The 23044-nt window shown below is 58.9% G+C and overlaps 1 protein-coding gene across 1 annotated transcript in view; it reads left to right on the forward strand.

Moving 5' to 3' along the window:
• Window positions 1-4257: 4257 nt before the first annotated feature.
• Window positions 4258-23044, forward strand: part of CASKIN2 (CASK interacting protein 2) — a 35219-nt gene continuing 16432 nt past the window's right edge. Inside the window, 2 exon segments of the mRNA XM_040581632.1 lie at window positions 4258-4465; window positions 6698-7410. Coding sequence (XP_040437566.1) covers window positions 7317-7410 — 94 coding nt within the window. The 5' untranslated portion in view covers window positions 4258-4465; window positions 6698-7316.

Raw genomic sequence — 23044 nt, forward strand, 5'->3', positions numbered from 1 at the left:
CTGGCACGTGGGAAGGCTGCTCCTGCCGGGAGCCCCGTGCCAGCGGCTGCCCAAGTTCCCACATGGATGCAGGGGAAGGGATTGTGTGTAGGGTTTGCTGTGCCAGAGCAGAGGCTGGTGCAGGCTTTAACTCCCAGTTCGTACGTGTTTGACCTGAGGCTTTGGCATTGCTTTTCGAGGGAGCTTGAAGCTGGACTACAGTGGAATGATGGAACTGAAGGCTGGTTGCTTGAGGTCGCATGGGTGCAGGGGATTTATTTTTTGCTGTAAAAGGCTGTAGCTGAGAAGAGCTTCCTAAATCACCTCCAAAGACCTGTTACCTGCTGTGAAGTGCTGACTCTGGGTGCAGTTTACGTTGCTGTCTGCCACCAGCAGGTACCACCAGCTCTGCTAAGGGCAGTCACTGCTGTTTTTCATCCTACAGCTGATGTCCAGCTTCGCAGGCCACTCGTGCACGGAGCTGTGTCCAGGTTCTGGCCTGGGGCTGGGATGTGTCTTGGCACTGAAGCCCTCCTGGCAGCGATGGCCAGCCAGAGGCTGCAGTGGCTCTGCTGTATGTGGTGTGGGAGCAGGAGGTTTCTGAGGCCAAAGTGGCCCAAACCCTTCCCTGCCAGAGCCTGGTCCCAGGGAATACAACAGCATCCTCTTCCTTGTGGGCAGTGCATCTCCCTCTTGATCAAACCTGCCAGTTTTTCTCCTTGGACTTCTCCCAGTAGCAGTTATTACCAGGAGGATTTATAAAAGGTGATGGAGTAGAATACATACATAAGCACTTTGTGTGTCCAGATCTCCTGTCCATCCCTAGCTTTGCCCTTGACACTGTGGCCAGCAAGGTGGAGTGCTGAGCCAGGTGGGAAATGCCTGTCGGATGTAACATGGGAGGGAGCAGATGCCTGCACAGGAAAGGCTCCCTGGGGATGGGATGTGACTGCTGAGCACTGGGAATGACCGAGACTTGCCAGGCTGCTAACAGACAGGATGGAAGCCCAGCAGTAGGACACCCATTGCAAGCCAGGTGCTGTGGGAATGAATGTCAGGAGCTGCAGGAAGGGTTCCTGGGGGTGGCTTTCAATCTGAGCAATAACCTGCTTTCTGCTGTGGCCTGATTCCGTGCAGGAGAGTCTCTTTCTTACCCTGCTTTGTCTTCACCCTGCACCTTCCTTCCTGCAGGACAGATAGCATGGTACCAATGTTGGGGACCACAGCCTCTGCTGTGGTGTTGCCCTTTGGGGGTGTGCAGGTACCAGTTCCAGCCCCACTCTGGGCAGCAGTCCAGGGAAAGCAACGTTGTCTGCTATGGGGATCCCTCTCTACCGGCATGGGTGCCTTCACTCCTATTTTAGTCTGAGCCTCCCCCCGCCTGGGTGCGAGAGGTGGCCTTGGGGTTGCAGCAGCAAGTCTTTGCATTGAGCTGGGCATGTTCTCTGTGGTTTTAAACAGCAGCAAAAGGAGGAGCCTGAGCCATAGCTAAGAGAGGAGACATATATCTCCACCCAGCTGATTCATAACATACTTAAAACGTTCTGGATGTCTGGTATGGGTCTTTGCAGACCTCCCACCCACTCGGTGGGGGTGAGATGGCCGTGACTTTCCAAGTTTGGCTTTCATGGGTGAGACCTGGGAGTGGGAGTCTTGCACGCTCAGCTGTGTCTGTTGGCCTCACCTGGAAGCGAGCTCTGGCAGCAGAGCTGCTGTGGATGCTGCTGTGTGCATTGCTCCTGCAGTGGGGCTGCTTCCCTCCCTGGCAGAAAATGCATCACTTTGTGTTTTTTACCCCACCCTCAGAATAATCTCAGAGTTTGCACAGCTGGGGCTGTGAGATGAGCCAGGGTGAGCTGGGGCTATCAATCAGCCATCCAAGACATGGGCTGGGGAGAGCTGGCAAAGCATTGCGTAGTGACATTTTGTGTCAAAACCACATCACCTGCAGGAGCAACTACTCTTCTCCTCCCCCTCCGCCCCTAACCCAAACCAGCTGCTTTGAAATATTGCATTGAATTAAAAAAAAACAAAACAGAACAAAACAAAACTCTTTCCCAACACTTTGCAAGGAGACGATCGTTGTAGCCGGGGCCTCTAGATGGCAACATCGACCTGAAGAGCTGGAAGCGGGAGCGAGGTGGGGGGCCGGACACGAGCAGCCCGGCCGGGTGGGAGCCCCCAGGCACCCAAAGAGGGGAACAGGAATGGGTGCTGCCTCAGGCACCTTTCTGCAGGGGCTGAGGACAGGGCCGGCTACCCAAGGGTGCCTGTACCCTGAACCCCCCCTAGTCTGCAAACATCTCACCGCGGTGCAGAAAGGCAGCAAAATGTGGAAGGGTTCTCTCTACAGTGGAAACTCAATCGATGCTCTCAGCACCTGCTCTGCGGACACAGGGTAATAATTGTCACAGTGGATCTGTTTGCTCTGCGAGGTGGCCACGGCTGGCAGGTCTTTGTGCTGGGATCACCCAGCAGCCGTTCAACCCCTGAGAGCTGATGGAAAGCAGTGAGATAGGTGCTAGGAAATAGGGGCCGCTGCCTGCAAAGGCATCAGGCTTCAGTGTGGAGTCAGGGGCACCAATACATGGTTTAATGGTCAAAGGCTGTGCTAGAAATTGTGGATTTCTAGTAAATCAAGGTAAACTCCCCTTGGAGTCTGTGGCACCCTCTGTTCCAAAGGCTTGTAGGACACCAGCGATTAAAGCTTCAATTACTCAGCTTTAACCACACGAGTGTAACTGAAGCGGCGTCACCTTTGAGTGGGAATATTGGTGTGGCATGCCCTCTCTGTGGGGTACAGTGTGCTGCCAGAGGTCACTGGGGTGGAAAAGTCCTACCCCTGCCTGAAATAGGACGCATATTTTGTACAAAGCAGGGCCTGGACTCCTCTTTTGCAAAGGAGGTTTGGTCTGTGCTCAGGGAGCTGCAAAGCTTAATTAAGATCCTTAAAAGGACAAAAGGTGCTACATAAATTCAGGGGATTATTATAAATGTCACTGCGATTTACAGGCTATGGCAAAACTCACAGGAGGAATAACAAGACCTTTCACTTCACAGTGCTTCCTAGCAGGGCTACTTACAGCTTCATGCTTCAACATAGCAGCCACAAAATGTTGACATTTCTAATTAGATGTGCATAATAATCTCTTTATTCCAGAACTGAAAAGGCAGGGTGTGTCTTGAAACGTCAGTTCCTCCTCCCTGATGAGGATCCTTCTTATTGGGATTGCTCATGAAACCATCATTTGGCGAAATGTCTCGGGACCTGGTTCGAAGAGGTACCAGATCTTTGCAACTCCCCCAGGCAGCTGTGGGCCGGGCACTTAGTGAATAAAATCAAAGCCTCCGTGTGTTTTTAATCTGATTAGTTGATGATAATCCAGTGGTATCATGCAGCAAAAGCTGTCCAGCTTTATTAGGCAGTCTCTTGTTTTAAGGGAACTGTGCTTGGGGGAGGGCTCAGCTCCTGCGTTTCTGTTGAGGACTGGCAGAAATAGGTGATTTTTGGTGGTTTTAGTGCTTTGTGAGAGTAGGATTAATCGGGGGCTTGGCAGCTGGGGATCGGTGGGTTTTTGTCCTGTGGGTGCTATTAGGAACTCTGTGCAGCCCCTCTGCCAGGGGGGGTTGGCGGTGGCAAAGGGCTGACTGGGTCACCCAGGGCTTGGAGGTGGCAGATCGCTGCACGGGGCTGGTCCCAGAGCACCGGGTCGATCCCGGGCCGAGGCTCGGGGATCGCCCACCGGGGCCGGTCCTGAAGCGCTGGGTCGGTCCCAGGCCAAGGCTTGGGGGATAGTTCACCGGCTCGGTCCCGGGGAGAGGCTGGAGGACCTCCCACCAGGACCCACCCTGGAGCACTGGATCGGTTCCTGGGCCGAGGCCTGGGGGATCGCTCACCGGGTCGGTCCCGGAGCACCGGGGCCAGTGCCGGGCCGAGGCTTGGGGGACCTCCCACCGGTGCCGGTCCCGGGCCGAGGCTAGGGGGTCGCCCGTCGGGGCCGGTCCCGGAGCCCGTCGGTCCCGCCCCCTGGAGCCGGTACCGGACCGCGTTCCGAGCGAGCCGCTGGCCCGGGAGCCGCGGGGCACCCCCGGGGCGGGGCGGAGCGGTGCCGGTACGGCGGGCTGCCGCGGCCCTGCCCCTGCCCAAATCTGCCGGCGCATCACGGTGAGTGACAGCAGCCCCGGCCCTGCCCAGCCCGCACAACCCGCCGGGCTTTTCCAATCAGGCCGGGCCGGGGAGGGATTTCCTGCCGGGACGGGGCCAGCCCGAGCGGGACTTTGCCGAGCGCCGCGCCGCCCTGCGAGCCGGGCAGCCGGGACCGCGCCGCTCGCTCGGGCCGGCACCGGGACCGGCACCGGGACCGGGACCGCTCCGCACGGCTCGGCGGGTTGCGGCTTGGCTCGGCGCGGTACTTCGCGGCGCGGCTGGGTCCGGTGCGGTGCGGCAGGGCTCGCCCCGGTGCGGTGCGGCTGGGAGCGCCGCCAGGTGAGTGGGGCCGCCGGCTGCGGAGCCCGCCTGCCCCGGCTGGAGCAGCCGAGCGAATCGTCTCGGCTGGGCTTCGCCCCCCCTCCCGCGAACCCTCCCCGAAGGAGGGAACGGCCCAGCCCGGTGCCGGGGGTCGCAGGGCAGGGAGGGGATGGAGGTGCGACCGGTGCCCCCACCGCCGGCTGCCCGGGGGCTCCCGGGGGGGCCGAGCGTCCCCCACCCGCCCCTCGGGACCCAGCCGGGTGCCTGCTGCTCCCTCACATCTTTCCTTCTCAACTTACGTAATTGGTTTGTTTTTGTTTTTGTTTTGGTTTGGTTTGTTTTTTCCCTCCTCTCCCTCCTTTTTCCCGGCGCCGCTGTTGGCTGCGGGAATGTTTGGGATACTTTGGTTCTCCAGGTGGATTCCTGGGCTGGAGGCTCAGCTCTGCTCGGGTGGGAGGGATGTTTGCTGTTGCTTTTCCAGCTTTGTGCGTTTCTTGAATTTTACCTTCGCTGCTGCTCCTCTCTCGAGGGGTAGAAGAGGTGGAGATCGGTATTTGGAGCTCTCCCTACTCCTGAGTTACTCGCTGAGCCTGGCGTGCTCCGGGAGAGGCAGCAGCACGGGGCTGTGTGCTGAGCGAGGCCGCGCAGATTTTTTTTACTACACGAGTAAATAGGCTCCGTGCCCACGCACCCGCTTTTTGCCAGCGCTTTTGAAGAGCAGCGCAAAGTTGGATGCAGTGCGCAGGGTTGAACGAAATAGGTTGGAAGACGGTGCAACAGGAGGTTTCTGGAGGGGTTTTGTTTGTGGTGAGAGCTTAGGCTGAGTCAAGTGGCTGAAACTTGTTTGTAACGTAGATAAGCTGGTGCAGGTGCCCCAGGAGCAGGGAGGTGACAGCTGAGTTCGGTGGGTGCTGGTCTCAGTGCCTGGTACTGAGCCCCCCATCCCCAGTGGTGAGGGGCTCATCTGCTGCAGGAATTGTGGGCTCCGGAGCAGTGATGGGGGGAGGACTCCCCCGTCTGGGGTGGGAATCTCAGCATCCCCTTGTCCCAGAATCTGAGCCAGCGCTGCACCATTGCCTCTCCGGCTGCCCCGAACCCTGCAGTGCCCTGGCGAGGGCTGGAGCACAGGGAGCCCATGGGGGGTCCGTGCTGGTGGACAGCTGCAGTTTCCAGCTTTACTGTGGGTGGGCTGAGCGCTGCTGTGCCGTGGGATGCCCCTTCTGGGTTTGTGTGTGTGTTCCCCCCCCCGCCCCCAGCCGACAGGACCTCTTACTGCTGTTGCCTTCTCTCCCCTGTGGTTTTCATCCTCGGAACAGTGACCTCGATCACTCGGAGGAAGCGACACCCGCTATTATATAAACGGCTGAGGGAGAGCGCTCTGGCAAGGGAGACAGCGTGCGTGGCTGGGGGAGATTCTGGTCTGGCCTGGATTGGCACAGGGGGAGAATTGTGGGGTGATGTGGTGACGGCCTTGCAGCTGGTATGGCGCGTGCTCCCTACCCTCCTGCACACGCTCCTCCCCAGGCGCTGGAGCAGCCTGCCAGATGCGTGGCCCTGAACCAGGAGGGATTTTCTCACCACCCAGTTTGGGCCGCCCGGGTGCAGCAGGAGACCACAGGCTGGGAGGTGTGAGCTGCTTGCCATGGGACCCTGTGCCCTCTCTGGGGTACCCTAGCTGGTCAGGTCATGGGCTTGATCCCGTTCTCCTGAGCATGGTTGTGCTGCTCAATTACACCCAGCTCCTCACTTAGGGCAGAGAGAGCTCATGTTAAGGAGTGTCTTGGGCCCCACGGCACTGAGTTTCAACGGGTAATTCGGAGGGCGAGGGTTTATCTCTGTGTGGGAGGGTGCTGGGCAGGCTGACCCACTCCCACCGGCTGCAGAGGACTTTGGCTAAACCTCCCCAGCTCCATCCCTTCGGTTCCACTGGGAAAGGAGAGGGGGAGATGCCCTGGTGCCCCAAGCCCCGTGTGCTGCCTATGCAAGGGGGTGGTGTGTGTATTAGCCCCAGGGGGATGGGAAAGGAGCTGTGCCCTCATCCCCCTCCTCGTCCCCCCCCTCCCCGACAGCACCCTCAGGAGGTCTCCTCAACAGGTTCTTCCCTCTCAGTTTAACACAAGGATGAGCCAAGTCCCACCAGGACTAAATATAGGCAAAGTATTCGTTCTTCGGCACAGATACAAAAGCTGTCACGATGGAGCTGGGAGGTAAATGGCCTTTGAGGGCTGACTCTGCTCTTCTCCTCTGCAGGTCCTGGGCTGCCGTGCTGGGGCTTGGCCGTGCAGAGGGCTCCCCAGCGTGGCTGCTGCGCTGTCGCCAAGAGGACTGCTGAAACGAAGGGGCTAATGAGCACCAGAGAGGGAGGATCTATAACTTCCAGATGGCAACGAGCCTGTAATCCCTTTGGGAAGAATTAGGGACTCATCGGCGCAGCAGAGCCTGGCGAGGGGAGCGAAGCATAACACCTCCAGCTCCAGGAGAGCTGCAAGAGGCTGAGGGCATCCTCATGTTGACTGCAATGGCCACCCTGGCCTGAGCTGCCTGGATGTGTCTTGCGAAGCCCTGTGGCTACTGGGAGCCTGTCCCTGAGCACTGAACTATTTCTCATTTTAACTGATCGCATGTTCTCCAACCAAACCCCATCCGGGTCCTGCTTCTTCCAACACAGAAAAAGACTTTTGCCCTTAACAGAAAGGCTTCTTCCTTCTGGTTTTTATGTCCCTGGGATTCTAAAGCATCGTTCTTGCTGGATTTCATCTCCCATCAAAGTGTGTTTTGAGGAATTACAGGCTTATTCCCATGGCTTTATAAACCGCTGGGATCTGAGGGTCTCTGCCTTCCACACCACTGCTGCTCCTACCTGTCTACGATGGGGCGAGAGCAGGAGCTGATCCAGGCCGTGAAGAACGGGGATGTACCTGGTGTGCAGAAACTGGTGGCCAAGATCAAGGCATCCAAGAGCAGTGAGTACCCAGGTGCAGAGCTGTGGGCTCCCTCTCCCCAGCAGGGCACTACTGCTTGTCCCGGGGGGTGAGTCCTGGCAGCAGGCTCAGTGCTGTCCAAGCCGGGGTGCAAGTGCTGACTCTGAACCCTGGCGCGTGAGTTACACCAGGGCTGGAGGTGGGAGCACAAGCACAGCCCGTGCAGATGAATGACCGGGCTGTAAGTGATCCTCCTGGCAGGGCTGGGGTTCCCCTTGGGCTCTGGGCCAGAGGTCCTGAAGTGTGGGCTACTGAGCGGGGATGGGCAGAGGGAAGCAAAGCCACTTAGTGGGGGATGCTGCTACAAAAGGTCTTTAGCAATTGTCGCTTACTCCCGGCCGTATTTATCTTGTGAAAAATTATCATCCCAGCCAGTCGACTGGAACCAATCGTCAGACCCTGAATTTCAGTCTGGTAATGTTTAACCCTTCAGCAGGGCTGTTTTCTTGCGTGTGCTCTTGGAAGGGTCAGCAGCAAGCACAGCTTAGAGCGAATGTCAGGCTTGTGGCAGTCCCCAAGGGCACCGGGGTCCCGCAGGTACTGCATGGCGTCTGGAGGAGACGGGGAGGGCATAAAGGTGGAGGAGAAGATCGTGACCAGTGCCACGTGCCCTTTTAGAGAGCTGAGCTCCTGGGTGCTTCTTGAGACCTGCGGAGGGAAGGAAACCGTGAAAAGTAAATAAAAGGGCTTTCAGTATGGTGCGTGACCAGGAGAAGGTGCACAGCACCTGCCCAGGCTACAGGAGCTGCTCTGGGCTGGGGGTGTGGGACCCCCTGCCAGGGTGGCTCATCATGGGGGGTCTCGTGGGTGTGTGCAGGAAAGCTGGAAGGGCAAAAAAACTGTCCTGGAGAGAGAGAGAGGGGAAACTCGGGGAGGAGAAGAAGCTTTAAGGCTTCTTAGGAGTGGCTCAGGACAGAGGCTGGTGCTGAGAAACGTGAGTTAGGCTGAGGATTGCAAACGTGAGAAGGGGATCAGCTCCCCTGGGTCAGCTACTGGAAGGCTTTGATTGGGACCAAGACTTCACAAATCCCAACTGCTGGGCCTGTAGGAGTGCTGGCTCCTCCCCAGAACAGGGGGTGCCTGGTGCCCCCTCCTTGGGCGAAGGGACTGAGTGTCACTGCTTCTGGTTGCAGTTCAGGGACGGCGCCTGTATGGGGTCCCTGAGCTGGAGCGAGGGAGGTTTGCCTGCGCAGGTGGGTTGAAGGACACCTCCAAGGCAATAAGTAATGTCAGGATGTGAGCATCCTGCATCTCGCTGGTGACGCAGCCCTGTTCCCCCAAGCTGGTGCCCCATGGCTGTGCGGTGTGGGCAGGCTGGGGTGCCTGTGGCTCTATTCCTCCTGTGTACCCGGAGGGGGGGAAGTTACACTTGTTTCCTCCAGTAACTCTCTCCCAGTTAAACCCTGTCTGTGTTTTCTCTCTGGCGTCTTCCCCTCCCTCCAGCTGTGGGGCACCCACGTGAACGTGTGTGTTTAACTCCCCTGCTGCAGCGGAGTCAGCAGCTCCCTCTGCTTATTTTAATTTTATTTTTTCATAAAGTCAGAGGGGAAAACGCCTGGACCCCTGCAAGCCACCACTGCAAGCCCTCGGTGGAGCTCCCGTGCTGGCCATGCTGTGGGGGCTTGCTTGGTCCCAGGGGCTCATTCCTGGCACGGAGGGCATCGCCGCTCCCTGTCCCTTATGATTCCCTCTCCCTCCTTTCACTGATGCCATATGAGCTAAGTATTTGCTGCATTTGCCGCTCATTAAAGCTCCTTTTCCATATGACAGGCTGAGATGCTGAATTTTTTCTTTTTTTTTTAAATCCCTCTAAGAGTCCTTCTGCTGTCTCAGTGGATTGGGAGCTCGGTTGTTGTGATCAGCCCTCTGGGGCTTCCTGTGCCTAAAAAAGTCACCACACGTAAGCAAAAATCAAGCGCCAGTCCCAGCAGCAGGAACTTCAGGGACATGTTGTTTAATATTCACCATGTGCAGCCCTCCTCCCCGCGCGAGCGCTGCCTTACAAGTGGGTCACAGCACCTATTATTATAAGGCTATGGGACGGGCAGAGAGAAAGTTTTGGGGCAGGAGCAGGAGGGGAAGGGCAGGTGAGGGTGGGTGTCCTGCCTGCAGGAAGGGGACGTAGGGACAATGCTGTGGTCACTTCTGCAGCCAGGGAGGGGGTCTCCTCTGGGACAACCAGGCTGCTCCTGCCGAGGCGGCTGTGCTTTGCTGAGGTTCCCCGGCGCAGCAATAGAAACGTCCTGCTTTTTTAATTTCCTTCTCCCTCTCCCCTCCCCTCTGCGTCGGAGCGCTGCAGAGTTTAATTGAAATTGTTAAACGACCCGTCACGGCTTTGGCCTTTCTCCCTGGCGATCAATCACGTCTCCGGGCTGGCCGCGCTCACCAACAATGCGCCAGTTGGCTGGGCCAGGGCGGCTGCTGCAGCACCGAGGGGCTGGGGCTCCCAGGGGAGGTGAGAGGCAGAGCCCCCTCAGGGCTCTCTTCCCTGGGAAGTGGTGATGGCTCCTGGAACTGGACAGTGCCTGGCAAGGTTTGGGTGTCCCCATCCCTGGACGTGCAGGGCTAAGGGGATGGGGGGATGCTGGGATGTTGCTGGGGGTGTGTGGTGCCCTCGCGATAGTCAGGGACTGGAGGAGCAGCGGAAGGTGATGGGAGCTGGACTTACTGTTTGCCTTCCTCAAGGGAGTGGTGGAGGTTTTTGTTTAAACGTGCATGAAGTGCAAAGAAAGGGCAGCAGCTGAGCAAACTGGTGTTAAACTCTCAAGGACAGCAAGTAAAGCCCTACCAGGGTTCAGCCGCTGCCTCAGGGAGGTTCGGCCAGCTTCAGCCAGCCACTTGCCCCATTTCACCAGCGACTTACCTCATTTCACCAGCTATGCTGGGGCTTTCCAGACCTTGGATACATCAAGGACAGGAGCAGGCGCCTGAGACACGGCTGTGTCTGGGCTGTGACCTAGCAAGTTGTTAAACGCTAGTGAAGCTTGTAGGGGGTCTTGGCTTTACCCCCATGCCTGGGTTGGTGCCCTTCGTTGCTGTGTCCCAGCAGCACAAAGCACAGCAAGGTTTTCCCAAAAGTAGTGCCGGCCCTCAGATGCTGCTGTCACCCGTCCAGCTGGGCAGGAGAGGGACGATGCTGTTCCACGTGCTGCGAGACTGCAGCAGGCAGATGTGGGATAATTCGCTCCCTCCCTCTCGCTTAAATTTCCTCCTAATCCCTAGTAGCTATATCAGCTTAAGCCCCGAAGCGTGAGGTTTAATATCTCTCCTGCGATTTGATAGCCTTTGCCACCAGTGCTCTGTGTTGCTGTCCTCTGCAGAAACATTTGCCCTCCCTTCATGTCCTGCCATGCTTTTTCTTTCTCTCAGCAGCAGTGGGTCTGTAGTTGTTTGAGGAAGAAGTTGCTCCTTTCTGCAGTTTGGTGGTTGTTTTGCAATGACGTTGGATGTGCCCTTGTGCCAGCTGGCAAGCTCAGAGTGCCGTCCCCTGTCACCGAGGAGGACCATCCTTCTCTTCACTGCTGCTCCTGAGGGAGATTTGTCCCAAGCCTTGTGTGCTCTGGCTGCTCTGTGTGGTCTGGCTGCAGGGAAAAGCAAGGACTACCCTCGAGCAGGTTCCTTATCATTTCAGGCTCTGTTACACCTGATGGCTTTCCCTGCTGGCAGTGGTGCAGAGATGTCTGGGCACCCTGCCCACTCCGGTCCTGCCCTGGGTGGTGCAGGCAGCTGGACCCGGCTCTGCCACCAAGCTCAAGTGTGGCCATGTCCCTTGAAGCCCAAGTTTCGAGGACAAGTTCCCAAGCATCCTCGGCCGTGTCCTTCCCTCCTCTCCCCGCATGCTGTAGGTCTGACGGGCTGGACCGGCTCCGCAGGCGCATGCTGGCTTGGAAATGCTGTGGGCACGCCTGCGGAGAGACGCTGAGAAACTCTGCCGAAACGGGCAAAACTCCCTCTTCCGCCGAGGCTGAGCCAGGAGCAGGGCGAGGCGCTGTGCCCAGGGGAGCCCGGCTGGCGGCGGCTCTGTGCCGGGGACCCCACCACCCTGCAGCCTGCCAAAACCTGCTTTTGAACCAGCCCACGGTGGGTGGGTGGGAGGGGGAGAAAAGAGGCTTCAAAGGCTCCAGCAAGTGTGGCGGCTGTGGGGATGGATGGTGGTGGGGCTGCAGCTGCACAGCATGAGTAGGGGGGTCTGTCCTTCCTTGCTTCCTTCCTTCTCCAGAGCCTCCCTAGGATGGGGGTCTCCTCCATTAGCCTTGTGTTTGCTTGGTGGGTTTTCCCAGCCGCTTCCTGATTGTCCCAGCTGATGGCGGGGTTTAGCCCCTCTTTTTCCACCTCTCTTCCTGGGAAGGAAAAGCCCCACGTGGGCAGTGGTGGCGAAAGGAGTGAGTGGGCGGTTGCTTTTCAAAGCTGGCCTTGAACGGGTGTTGTGTTTGGAAAGGGGCCCGGCTGCTGCTGGTGCGCCTGGAGCTGGAGAGAGTGTCACCGCGCTGAGCGCAGGAGATAAGGCACAAGCAAACAGCATCACGCAGGGGGACAGAGGAGGCTGTGCTGTGTATTGCCTGGCACAGCCTCCTTGGGGCACCCAGCCCTGCAGCCCTCTGCACCCCAGCTCCTGTCCCCATCTCCCTTTGTCCCAGGTCTGTATTTCTGTCCCCAGCCTTTGAAAACCCATTGGCAGGGCAGCCTGTGGCACCAGAAGCTGCCTTTTCCCTGCCTGGGTAAAAGAGAAGGGGGGAAAAAGGGCTAATTCTGGGAAAGGGGACAAGTGTGGGGTCTGTTGGGGTTTCTCTGGCCTGTGCTGACTTCCCCTGGGGACAGCCAGGCAGGGCTGGGGTCTCTCAGGGACTTTTTGCTCTCTCGGGGACGTACAGAAGTTCCTCATGGCTGGCAGCTGCCCCTGGTGTCGCAGGCGGGAGGCTGAGGTTTGGGGTAGGAGGGGGCTTTCCATCCTTCAGACACTTCCCAGGGACTCAGCTCCCCGTTCCCCAGGCCTGCAAGAGGCCGTTTTGGATGTCTGACCCAGAAACACAGGATGACTCGGATGACGACAGCTCTAAGGCAGACAGGGAGGGCAGCCCCGAGCCGTGGGACAGCGTGTGCCCGGCTGCCAGTGGCACACAGGTGCTGTAAGGGGCACGGTGCTCCCCAGGGCTGTGCCCAGGCACGGGAGGAGGGGATGCGGCAAGGACACCACTGGCACAGGAGTCCTCTCCTCGGGCTGGGGATGTGCTAGGGGCACGGGGCTGGTTGCAGGAGGGAGCTGGTGGATACCAGTGATGCCACCTTCTGGGTGGCAGCGACCTGTTGCAAAAGGGCAGTCGGCCCTGCAGGTTTGGGGATGCAGTGTGAATGCTGCTGGCACTCCCTGGCTTTGTCACGTGGGAGAGGAGCCTCTTTTAAGTGAAAACATCATTGTGCTCTTCCTCCTCCTCCTCCTCGTTCCCCCACAGGGCTGCTGGGTCTGAAGGTCTTGGCTGCAACCTAGAAAGAAATTGTAGCATTGTCCCTGTTTAGGACAAGCAGGTCCCCATGGACCACAACAGTGTCAGCAGCATCACTCCTGCCACCTCTCCATCACTATCCCAGTGCTGCAAGAAGGTTTCCCTGGAAATGGGGGAGTGAGTTATTGGATCCCAGTGGTGATCGACAGCATCCCCTGCAGAAGATGGTTTCCAGCAGTTGGGAGCACGCAGTAGCGCGCTCCCAGCTGGCTGGAAACCATCTTCTCCACAGCATCACCCCAGCAAGAGTTAAAAGAGGGGCTGGATGCTGTGCGTGTGTGTGTGCATGCACGCGCCTTGCTTTGTTTTTAAAAGCGCCTCGGCTGGCCTGGCCCCCCGCCAGACCCGGGGCCGCCGCTGGCAAAAACTCCGGCAAAGGAGTATGAAAGGGGCAGAAACTAAATAACAATAAACCACCTTTTTTCTGGCTGCTCTAGCGAGTGAGGGAGTGGGGAGGAGCTGCAAGCACTCCAGCTCCCCCAAATCCCCCAGAGCGCTCCAGCTTCCCCCAGAATTGTGCCTGGGATGGAGAGGGAGGGACCTGCTTGAATCTTGGAGCTGCAACATCACCTGGGCCTTGCCAAGGTGTCCTGCTGAGTCACAGACCTGTCTGGAGATGCCCGATCTGCTTGGAAATGGCTCTGCTGGGGTGATCTTCACACTCCTGGGGAAGGGCTGGACACCCTCGCCCATCCCTTGCTCCTGCGGGATGCCCAGGGCTGTGACATTCTGTGCCTGGGGTTAGGTGCGCAGGCACCTTGAGCCATTTGCAGCCCCAGGGAGAAAGGCCAGAGCTGCAACTGAGCAGTTTTGATGGCGAGATAAGGGAGTAGGGAAAACCTTCGTGCACGGCAGGTATGCGGCTCCCGCAGCATCCTAGACCTGGTGCAACATGTCCAGTTGCTCTTCCGCCAAGCCCTGCCAGCGCTGGTGCCGCTCCCCCACCGGGACCCAGCCAAGGCTGCGCAGAGAGCACGTGGCCCCAGCGCTGGTGCTATGCCTGACCCCCCCACCCCCACCCTCCCCCAGGTGCCATCCTGGGAGCCAGCGCCCGTATCATCTGAGCCTGGTGGGTGACTGTGCTGTGAGGGGTGAAAACTCCCGAGGTTTCGTAACACCGCCCTTGGCCACGGGCACGGCCGGTTGTGTAAGGCACCCTGTCTGCCTGTGCAGGGAGTCGGCGAGCATGGCACAGGCGTTGGGTGCCCAGCACGGAGGGAGTCAACGAGCATGGCACAGGCGTTGGGTGCCCAGCGTGGAGGTGCCCCCAGCAGCGGGGCTGGTTCAGATGCTCCCACTCGCTTTGCAGGTGCCTCTTGCCCCCTTGGAGCATTGGTCCCCAGGGTCTGGCTGGCTCTCAGCCCTCGCTACCCCTCCTCAAGCAGCCCATCTTGAGGCATCATCTTGTTTCTTTGCCAGGATGGGTGTGGGTAAGCCTGAAGGGGGGTTTCCAGCTGGAGCCAACTTGGGTGCAAACAGCAATAGGGAGACTGTGGATTGGGAACCCTATGGACCTTCTCCTGTGGGTCACCCCTCTCCCTGGGCGGGACACCCAGCTCACAACCTCTGTGGCCCCTCAGGGACCTCCTCGAATGCGTCCCTGGCAAGGCCACGTGAGCACCACTTGCCTCAGTGGCCTCCAAAAGGGGCCAGAGTCCTCGCCGGTGGCTAATTGCTGCTGGCACAGGGGATGCGGGTACATGGCGAGCCTAGCCGGCCGTGTGGGGCCAGCACAGCCACGGCAGTGGGGATTGCTTTGGGCTGCAGCCTGGGTTGCTCTGGTTGGCCTGAAGCACTTCTGGTTAGGTTTTGCTGGGCTGACGCAGGTGGGAAGGGCTGCATGAGCCCTCCTGGCTTCCCTGAATAAGCACCCACTAATCCTGCTGGGTTAAAAAGAAGGGAGACACTCCTCCTTGCAGGGGAAGAGGCTGCTGCACAGGCGGAGGAGCTGGCTCTGACCCTGCTCTGTCTCCAAAACCCCAAGGGCTGCTCGAGCCTTGGAGGAGTCCTCAGCTTCCTCAACAGTGCTGGGGCACAAGCAGCTCCCTGTCTCAGAGCATCTGTCCCACTGGTTATATTTAGCAGCACGTACTGGGCTGCACATGGATGTCCTGGAGCTGTTTCTCCATTCCCTCCACCCCAAAGCTGGTGAGGACATGGTGAGGGTCCTGCTCTGAGCCCCCAGACTCATGGCTCTGCTTTGCCCCACTGCAGCCTGCTCTGAATGCCTGTGGCTCCACGGGGCTGAATTCACACCAGGTATTGGTGTTACCCATGAGTGTGGTCCTGGATAAAGATCTCCTCCCAGGAGCAGTGCAGGTGGGTTCCTCTGCTCAGCCCCAGCCGGGGACAACCGGGGCAGTAGGACAGGGATGTGGCCATCAGCTCCCTGAGCCCACACGTGTGGCTGGCCATGTGCTTGCAAAGCTGGTACCTCGTCGGCCAGGAAGGGACATGCAACTTCCAGGGCTGGGTCCCTTTCCCAGCAGGGTTGGCACAGCTTGGAAGACCATTTGCTGGCAGGGCCTGGGGATGAGGCAACCCGCCGTGATTCCCTGGTCAGGGTGGGGGGCACAAGGTGCCACAGGAGCAGTGGCACAGTGCAAGAAGGGATGTCTTTTCTTACAAAAAGGAGCTGAGGGAGGTGGGGAGACTCTTTTTGCCCCTGTATATCACATCTTTCTCCCCACCACCCCCCTGAGATGCTGCGAGGCAGCAAGCAGGGGTTTCTGCGCTGAGCTCCCACGTCCTGCCTCCGCCGCCAACTCGGGCTTGCCGGGGCCGTTCCCGACACGCACCGGCCGTGCTGGAAAGGCATAAACAGATCGGGTTGCCGGCAGGGGTCCAGGGAGCGGGCAGGCCTTGGCTTGTGTCCCACCACCGCTCGCTCGGGCTGGGGTGTGGGGGAGCAGCAAGGCAGGGGGATGAGATGGAGGGGCTGACCTGGTGGCAGGGTCCCTGTGGGGACCTGGACACGGCCTTGGTTTAACAAGGGGCTGGAGTCTTTACCTCAGTTTACCTCTGGTGCTAAGGTGGGCCTGTTATTTCGGGGTTCAGAGGTGTTGACGTGCTGCCCCCCAACCTCTTTCCCCATCCCTGCGTGGGAAGTTGGTGGCTGGAGCTCAGCCTGTGGATCCTCAGATCGAGCCTCCCCTTATCCATCGCAGTTGTATTCTGATGCTTTTGACCTTGCTGTAAATCAGCCCTTGTCCCTCCGCAGTACGTGGGGGGACAGGGCTGTGCTGTGTCGCCCTTGTCCCCAGCTGGTCCCTGAGCAGCTGCTGGCTGGCTCTGGTGTCTGGGCTGGGTGCTGGGAGGAACCCACTGCCCTCCTTGCCGGCCCCAGAGCAGCTGGGACAAGGGCAGGGGGGCAGGAACACAGTGCCTGGAATAACTCAGCAGCCACCGAGGCCCCACAGGGATGGCAAGATGGGTGTGGTGTCCTGGTGTGGTTCCTGCTTCCACTACGGGGACAGGGAGATGCTTCTCCTGGGAGATACAGCGTCACTGGCTGCTAAGTGTATTTATTGGTGATCGCTGCTTCCACCTGGGGACGTGCAGGGTGATGCAGGGCATCGTGATGATAGAGCTGTTGCGTCCTTCTCCTGTCCCCTGCAGATGGGGTCCCACCACAGACCGGGGTCCTGGGGGAATTCTTTGCTGCCGCAGCTGGGTGAAAACATCCCGCTCCAGCCAAGGCCTAAGAAAAGTGCTACTGGCCAGCTGCTCGGCAAGATTTTGGTGATGGCTTCTCCTGCTTTGCGGCATTGCCCAGCCAGGCGGAAACCTGGGCGAGCAGCTGGAGAGTCTGACCTGGCTGGCAAAGAGCCCTCGCACTGGGCACGGGCAAAGCCGTGCTGCCCTCCCCAGCCTTGGCAGGGAAAGGAGAGAACAGCGGCGGGTTCATCTCTCTCAGCCTGCTTGTCCCAGGCTGGAGGGAGCTTGGCCTGCGCCCGCTGGGGACAGACTCGTCCCTCTCTGCTTCCAGCACAGAGCAGCCGGGCAGTTCCCACTTGCTTTGGGAAGTGACCTTGCACAGGGGATGGGAGCAGCGAGGAGAGACTTCTGTGTCCTTGGAGAGGGGATTTGGAGAGGGATTCCTCCCATCGCTGGTGGCTTGGGAGTGCCGAGCAGCCGCTGCTGGGTGGGATCCTCTTGCTCTTTCCCGATGCAGATGCCACAAATGGCTGCAGTGCCATGGCATCTGTGGGAGCAGTTGCCCATCCAGCAGCCCTTGGGACCAGCAGGAGCTGGAGGCCACGTTTTGGCTCTGTCCAGGAGGGAAGGAAATGATTTGCTCAAGCTGCTCGGATCTGGGCTGCAGTTCAGATGGAGCTGGATAGCCCGCGCATCGTTTGCTGGAAGGCAGCTGTAGGAAGCAGAGAGCCTCTCTTTTCAGTTTGGCAATAGGAGGTAAAGGCAGCAGGCCCCCAGGAGTGGAAATCTTTGATTCATAGTGAGAAAAATCCAGTCCCCAAGCAGCGTCTGCCCCATCCCTGCACAGGTTGGGCTGTGCATCCTGGGGGACCCCACCGGCACATCCCTGAGCAGGGCTGGCGGCAGCACCGGCTCGCAGGGTCAGAGTTGAGGAAAGGCATCCGCAAGGTATTTTTAACTGCATGTGACTCCAAACTCCGGCTGCACAGCCGCCAGCAGCGGTCTGAGGTTAGTCCTCGGCTGCTGACAGTTCATTGCCCATAGGCTGGGGGGGGGGGGGGGGGGGGGCTTTGGGGAAAATTCAGTTCCCATCCACCAAGGCCTCGGGAAGGAGTGACGGCACTTGAACCATTGACCTTTTGGGTGACCTCGAGCAAACAGCTTCACCTCCCGGTGCCTCCCCTCCCATCCTGTGTGTGCCTTGCCTAAATTAGAGCAGCCAGGGTGGGGACAGCCACTCCGTCTGCCCCAGCAGCGCCTTCTCTAGGTGCATGGCAGCTTCCCCAGGGCCAAAAGGGGAGGATGTTGCAGGATTTCCAGCTGCCGCATCACTGTGTGCTTTGAGTACTGGCTCTACCGGCTGGAGCGCCTCTCGGGTGCCGGGCGCTAGGCTGGCACTGATGGGGACCGAGTGCCGTGGCAGCCTGGTCCTCAAACCTCAGCCTTGCCCCACTGCCCCAGGAGCTGCGTGATTTGCTGCAACCATCCAAGCGACAGCAGAGGGCTGGATCCTTGTTGCACTCGCTTGAGCTCACAGAGTTTTGCTGGCTGCTCTTGACTGCTCTAATTTTTATCTGTGGCTCATTGTTAGAACCATAAAATAAATAGCTACGTGCTCCTCTTGAGCGTCAAAACCCTCCAGGTGTAGGAGGGTTGCTGCGTCCCTGCTCGCCCTCTGTAATTAACTGTTGCTCAGCAAATCCACACTTACTGACCTGCCCTAATCTTACCATGCAAGGCAAGCCCTTTGGCTGCTGGCTCCTGCCACTTGCCTCTCGTGCTCCCCATGAGCCCATATCATGTTCACAGCCCTGGGCATGCAATGGGAGATGGTACCCTGGGAAGCAGCATCCCCCCACAGAGCTGCCGAGGTTGTTTTCCTTGCTGGCAGCTTCCTCTGTGCCCACGTTTCATGTTGCTCTCACCGTCCCCCCTCATCCTGCTTCCCCTCTTTCTTCCTCCCATTGACTGTCTGCCGGTTGGATTATTTTTCCCCAGATGCTGCAGTCTGCTATTTTCCCAGGTTGAATCTGCCTGGGTTTGTTCTTCTAATCTCTCTTAAGTCCCTTTTGTGTTATTTCTGCCCTCGTCGATCTGTTGCGCATCCTCCACAGATTACATTAATGCACTGTTTGCTTGGTATTGCATTAGTGAGAACACTGAGCATGCCTGTAGGTGCAGCCCCTTTGCCTGGGTGCCTGGGGTCACCAGAGCCCTGCAGTCCCTTCCCCAGCTCCCAGGGGAACCAGTTGGAACCAGTATGGAACTGGTTGAACGGGAGCTAAGGTGCGTTGTTACTGCTGGGCCAGATGCTCTGCTGGTCCTTGTGTCCTGCAGCCTTTGGGTGGCTCTTGGCCCTGTGGCGTGCCCAGGGATGCACCGCGGGCACAGGCAGAGCTCGTGCTTGGCCGCCAGCCCCTGCTGCTATCGCCCCATCTCTTCCCGCTCGGGAGGCGTCCTGTCCTTTCGGAAGGATGGGGGAAATGGAAAAGGCTCCACCTCTTCCCTGGGCAAATACAGCTCCTCTGAGTTCATATCCTGGAGAATGGAATAGTCAGGTCCCAGCAGGGACGGTGACTTCACCTCCCGGTAACGCGTTTCCCTGGCCAGCTGGGAAAGGAGCCCTTGTATCTCTGAAGGAGCCGCCCGGCTTCCCCCACCCGAAGCCTTTCCCAGCTGTTTCCATCCTGGCTGGGGCTGGGGGATGCAATTTCAGCTCCATGAGGAAGGGTTGTTACTGCTCCCCCTTGCCAGGGGAGCCGGGCTGGGTCACATCACTTTGGGGTAGGCAGCTGATGCGAACCCACAAATTATTGTGGGGAAGGGGAGCGAGTGCTGTTCCTCCCCCCATACAGCTCAGATCTTTCTGGGGGCCTGAAACTCAAAGCAGGAGCATGTGTTTGGCTTTTGCAAGGGGTGAGTCCAGCCCCAAAGGACTCCTGTGATGCTGTTTCCCCGCCTTGGCATTTGCCCCTTCCATCCTTGCTGCAGCCATCAAACCTCAGGGGTGAGGGACAAGAGCAGCACCTTCTTCCCAGCTGCGTGGATGGGGATGGGATTTCCGACTCTGCTTTTCCTTTCATTGTTCTGGGAGCCTTCACTTTGAACAAGCTGCCTGTTTTTTCCTGCTTTGTTGCGGGGGGGAAGCAGCAGGGGGAAATTGGGGGTCTGGCCAGGGGTCCTGGGGCAGCTGGGCTGGGGCTGAGCGACTGATGTCTGTGCTGTGCAGGGATGCTGCCCCTGCACCCTCCCACTGCTAGCCTGTAAAAAACGTAATTGTTGGATTTCCCTGTGAAAAAGGTTCCCAGCCTTTCCAAAGAAGGAAAAAAGCTCCCAGTTGACTCCATGGTCCTGCTACCATGTCCCCTAACCCTCCCCTTCACCTGTTGTGGGTCCCCAGCCCGGCCCAGGGAGGAATGCTGCTTCCTTGGATCTCTCAAAGTCCTCTGCCTTCGGCATCACCTGCCTTTACCATCATCCACCATCATATCTAAGCACAGGACAGGACGGGAGAGCTTAGAGAAGGAGAAAGCAGAGATGAGGAGGGAGGCAGAACTGCCAGAGGACACTCAAACATGCTGTCAGCAGAGACAGCTTGGTGGCAGGAACAACTTGGGCTCTGTGTGGCTGTAAGATTTGGGGCTCAAGCCAGGGGTAAATGGTGGAGGCTGTTGAGATTAGAGACAAGCAGCCAAGTTGGTGTGGAGATGCTCCAAGTGCGGGGATGCTCCCAGCAGGTTGTTGCATCTGCTGGGGTTATTCCAGCTGGACCCAAGCTGCCCAAACCAGGATCAGGGCTTGGGTGCGACAGCCGTTGCGCAGCCTGAGCAGCATCGAAGCAGGCAGGGCCCTGGCCAGGTCCAACGTGTCTCACGCCTGGCTTTGGTAGGTTTCTCAAGGGATGAAGACACCAGTTATTCTCAAGGAGTTGCCAGATGCTGTTGTAGGGAAAGATACGGGGCTCCCTGCCGTGTCATGCTCTCCCATCGCTGCTGTTTGCCTTGTGTTGATGGGAATCTGCCTCCCTGATTGCAGCCTACCCATCCCTGCCAGTTAACCCAGTGGCTGTGCCCCAGTTGGACCCACCCCACAGCGCCTGGCTTGATGGAGGACCTGTTTGTCAGCCTTGGTGGGAAGCCCATTCACAGGGATGCTGCGAAGCCCCAAACCCTGGTGCGGGCCATTAGTGGGGAGGAAAGCACCCGTGGCGTTTGGGCCCCGGTGGCGTTTGGGCATAGGGACGAGTGCTCAGCCGGGTTTCCCAGATGGCAGCATCCTGGCAGCCAAATTCACCCGCCATAACAACAAAGGAAACAGGGAGGCTCTGCCTGCCCGGGGAGCTGGGCTCGGCGTCTGGGGGGCGAGCTGGTGGCCGTGGCAGGCGGCTGGGGTCAGGAGACCTTGGCTCTCGCCCAGCCTCTGTCCCAAGCTTGCTGGGCAACTTTGGTTGAGTTTCTTAACGTCTCGGTGGCTGAGCTCCTTCCCTATCAAAGCGGGAGAATCTCTTCTGAACCTATTGAGAACCTGAAGCAGCCGGTTTGCCGGGAGGAGCCGGGTGTGGGTGGCCGCAGCGGACGTGCCTGTGGATGGAGGGATGACAGGGAAGGAAGATTCCTGCAGAAGGCGGATGGATGTCACCTCTCTTTGGGTCTTGAGTTTGGGCGAGACATCAAGTCTCTCCTGAGCTCTGGCATAACCCCACTGTGTGCCAAGGCAGGGCCATCCCAGGCCGTCGGTGTGGGTCGAGGCCGGGCAGGGCAGGTCGGGTGAAGCTGCCACCTCCACCTGCAGCCCCAGGAGGCTGCCACTACCATTGGAGATGGCTGGTGCTTTGGGAGATCACAGCTGATTAGCTCCTCCAGCTGGTTTATTGGCTTAGTGATGACATTCCCCAGGTGGATTTTATTTTCCCAGGTGCATATGTACATGTATTTGGTGTGTCCAGAGCACAAAGTCCTTCTCCCACCACCTGCAGCAGCAGGATGGTGTTCCTGCAGTGCCAGGCAGAGCATCCCTGCATGTGGGGTACTCGTGGCCGGCAGTGCAGGGACGCTTGTGGCTGGATGTTCAGGGATGTGTGTGGTGCAGGGATGCTCATGATAGAGCGATGCTGAGACATGCAGGCTCATGGCATGGGGTTACTTGCAGCCAGCAGTGTGGGGATGTGATTTCATAGGGCAAGGGGAAGGTATGAGGGTCTGTGACACCGGACCAGCAGAAAGATGTATTTTTTTAAGGTGTCTCTGGCAAGGATGTGGGTCTGCAGTTGTAGATCTGTCTGTCCTGCACAGAGATGAAGGCTGGCGGTGGAGGAGCTTTAGTGTGGCTGTGCTGGGTGGACAAAACTGGGGGGGTCACAGCAAAAGCACTGCTTTCTGGAGCCTGACTTCCCATGTGAGAGCCAGGGCAGGAGTCTCCAAGGGGCACTTTGGGGGGAACATGGGATATTTGGACATTTCCTTCCCCAGCAAACCCAGGCAAGCATGTGTCACTCCTTCCCAGCCAGCAGTGAGCGGTTCAGCACTTTGGAGGGATCGTGTCCATCTCCAAGACGTCAAGGCAAAGCCTCAGGGTGTCCCCTCAGGGACAAGGTCTCCGGTGAAGGGCACGCAGGGTGCCCGGGGTGCTGGCACAGGGGGTGCTGGCTGTGCCGGGCAAGGGCACGCCTGGCTCCACGTAGCCGGCTGTGCCGGCGCCAGGCAAGCGCCCTGGGGGGGTAAATACAGATTTGTGCTGGGCTGGCTGCCAGTGGTGCGGGTGAGGCACCCGCCCTGGCCATCTGCTCCCCAGGTGCCCCCCACACCCCACGGGGAGCTCAGCCCAGCCTGGCATCCCTGCCATGGGGGGGCATCCCAGCCCTGCAGGGAAACTGAGGCACAGGGTGCAGCATGACAGAGGGGGCTGATGCATCGGGGGAGCTGGTTGGAAACACCACGCTGGGCTGTGCCATCCTGGCCCCCCCGCCAGCAAGGATCCGAAAGGCTGAGGGCCCGTGCTTTCCCCTTGGCTGGGGCCGGAGCCAGAGCGTGCTGCGGACAGGGGTCTCAGCCCCATGTGACGAGCGAGCGGCCGAGCGAGCGGCTGTGCTGCCTTTGCCATGGCCGGTGTCCGGCGGAGCAAGCAGGCCCTACATTTGTAAGCAATTTGCCGGAGCGTTCCGGAGGTGCTTCCTGCCTGCCGCTTGGCAGCCAGGCGCTGCACAGAAGCTCTCTGGCTCCCTCGAGGCCTCGCTCAGCCCCAGCCCCGCTGCCGAGCCTCATCCTGCCCGGGCAGGCGCAGGCGAATGCGCTGGAGAGGGGGAACGGGGCAAGGTTGGGTCCGGCTGGACCCCTTGGAGGGGTTGTGTTGGGGAGTGGGGCTGAGCAGGGGGAACCCGCAGCTGGAGTTAACCCTTGGAGTGCACCAAGCTGGGTTTTACCCTGGAAATATCTCCTTCAGGGCTTATGTTTCGGTGCTGG

This window comes from Falco naumanni, chromosome 1 (assembly GCF_017639655.2).
Source record: "Falco naumanni isolate bFalNau1 chromosome 1, bFalNau1.pat, whole genome shotgun sequence".
Classification (NCBI taxonomy): domain Eukaryota; kingdom Metazoa; phylum Chordata; class Aves; order Falconiformes; family Falconidae; genus Falco; species Falco naumanni.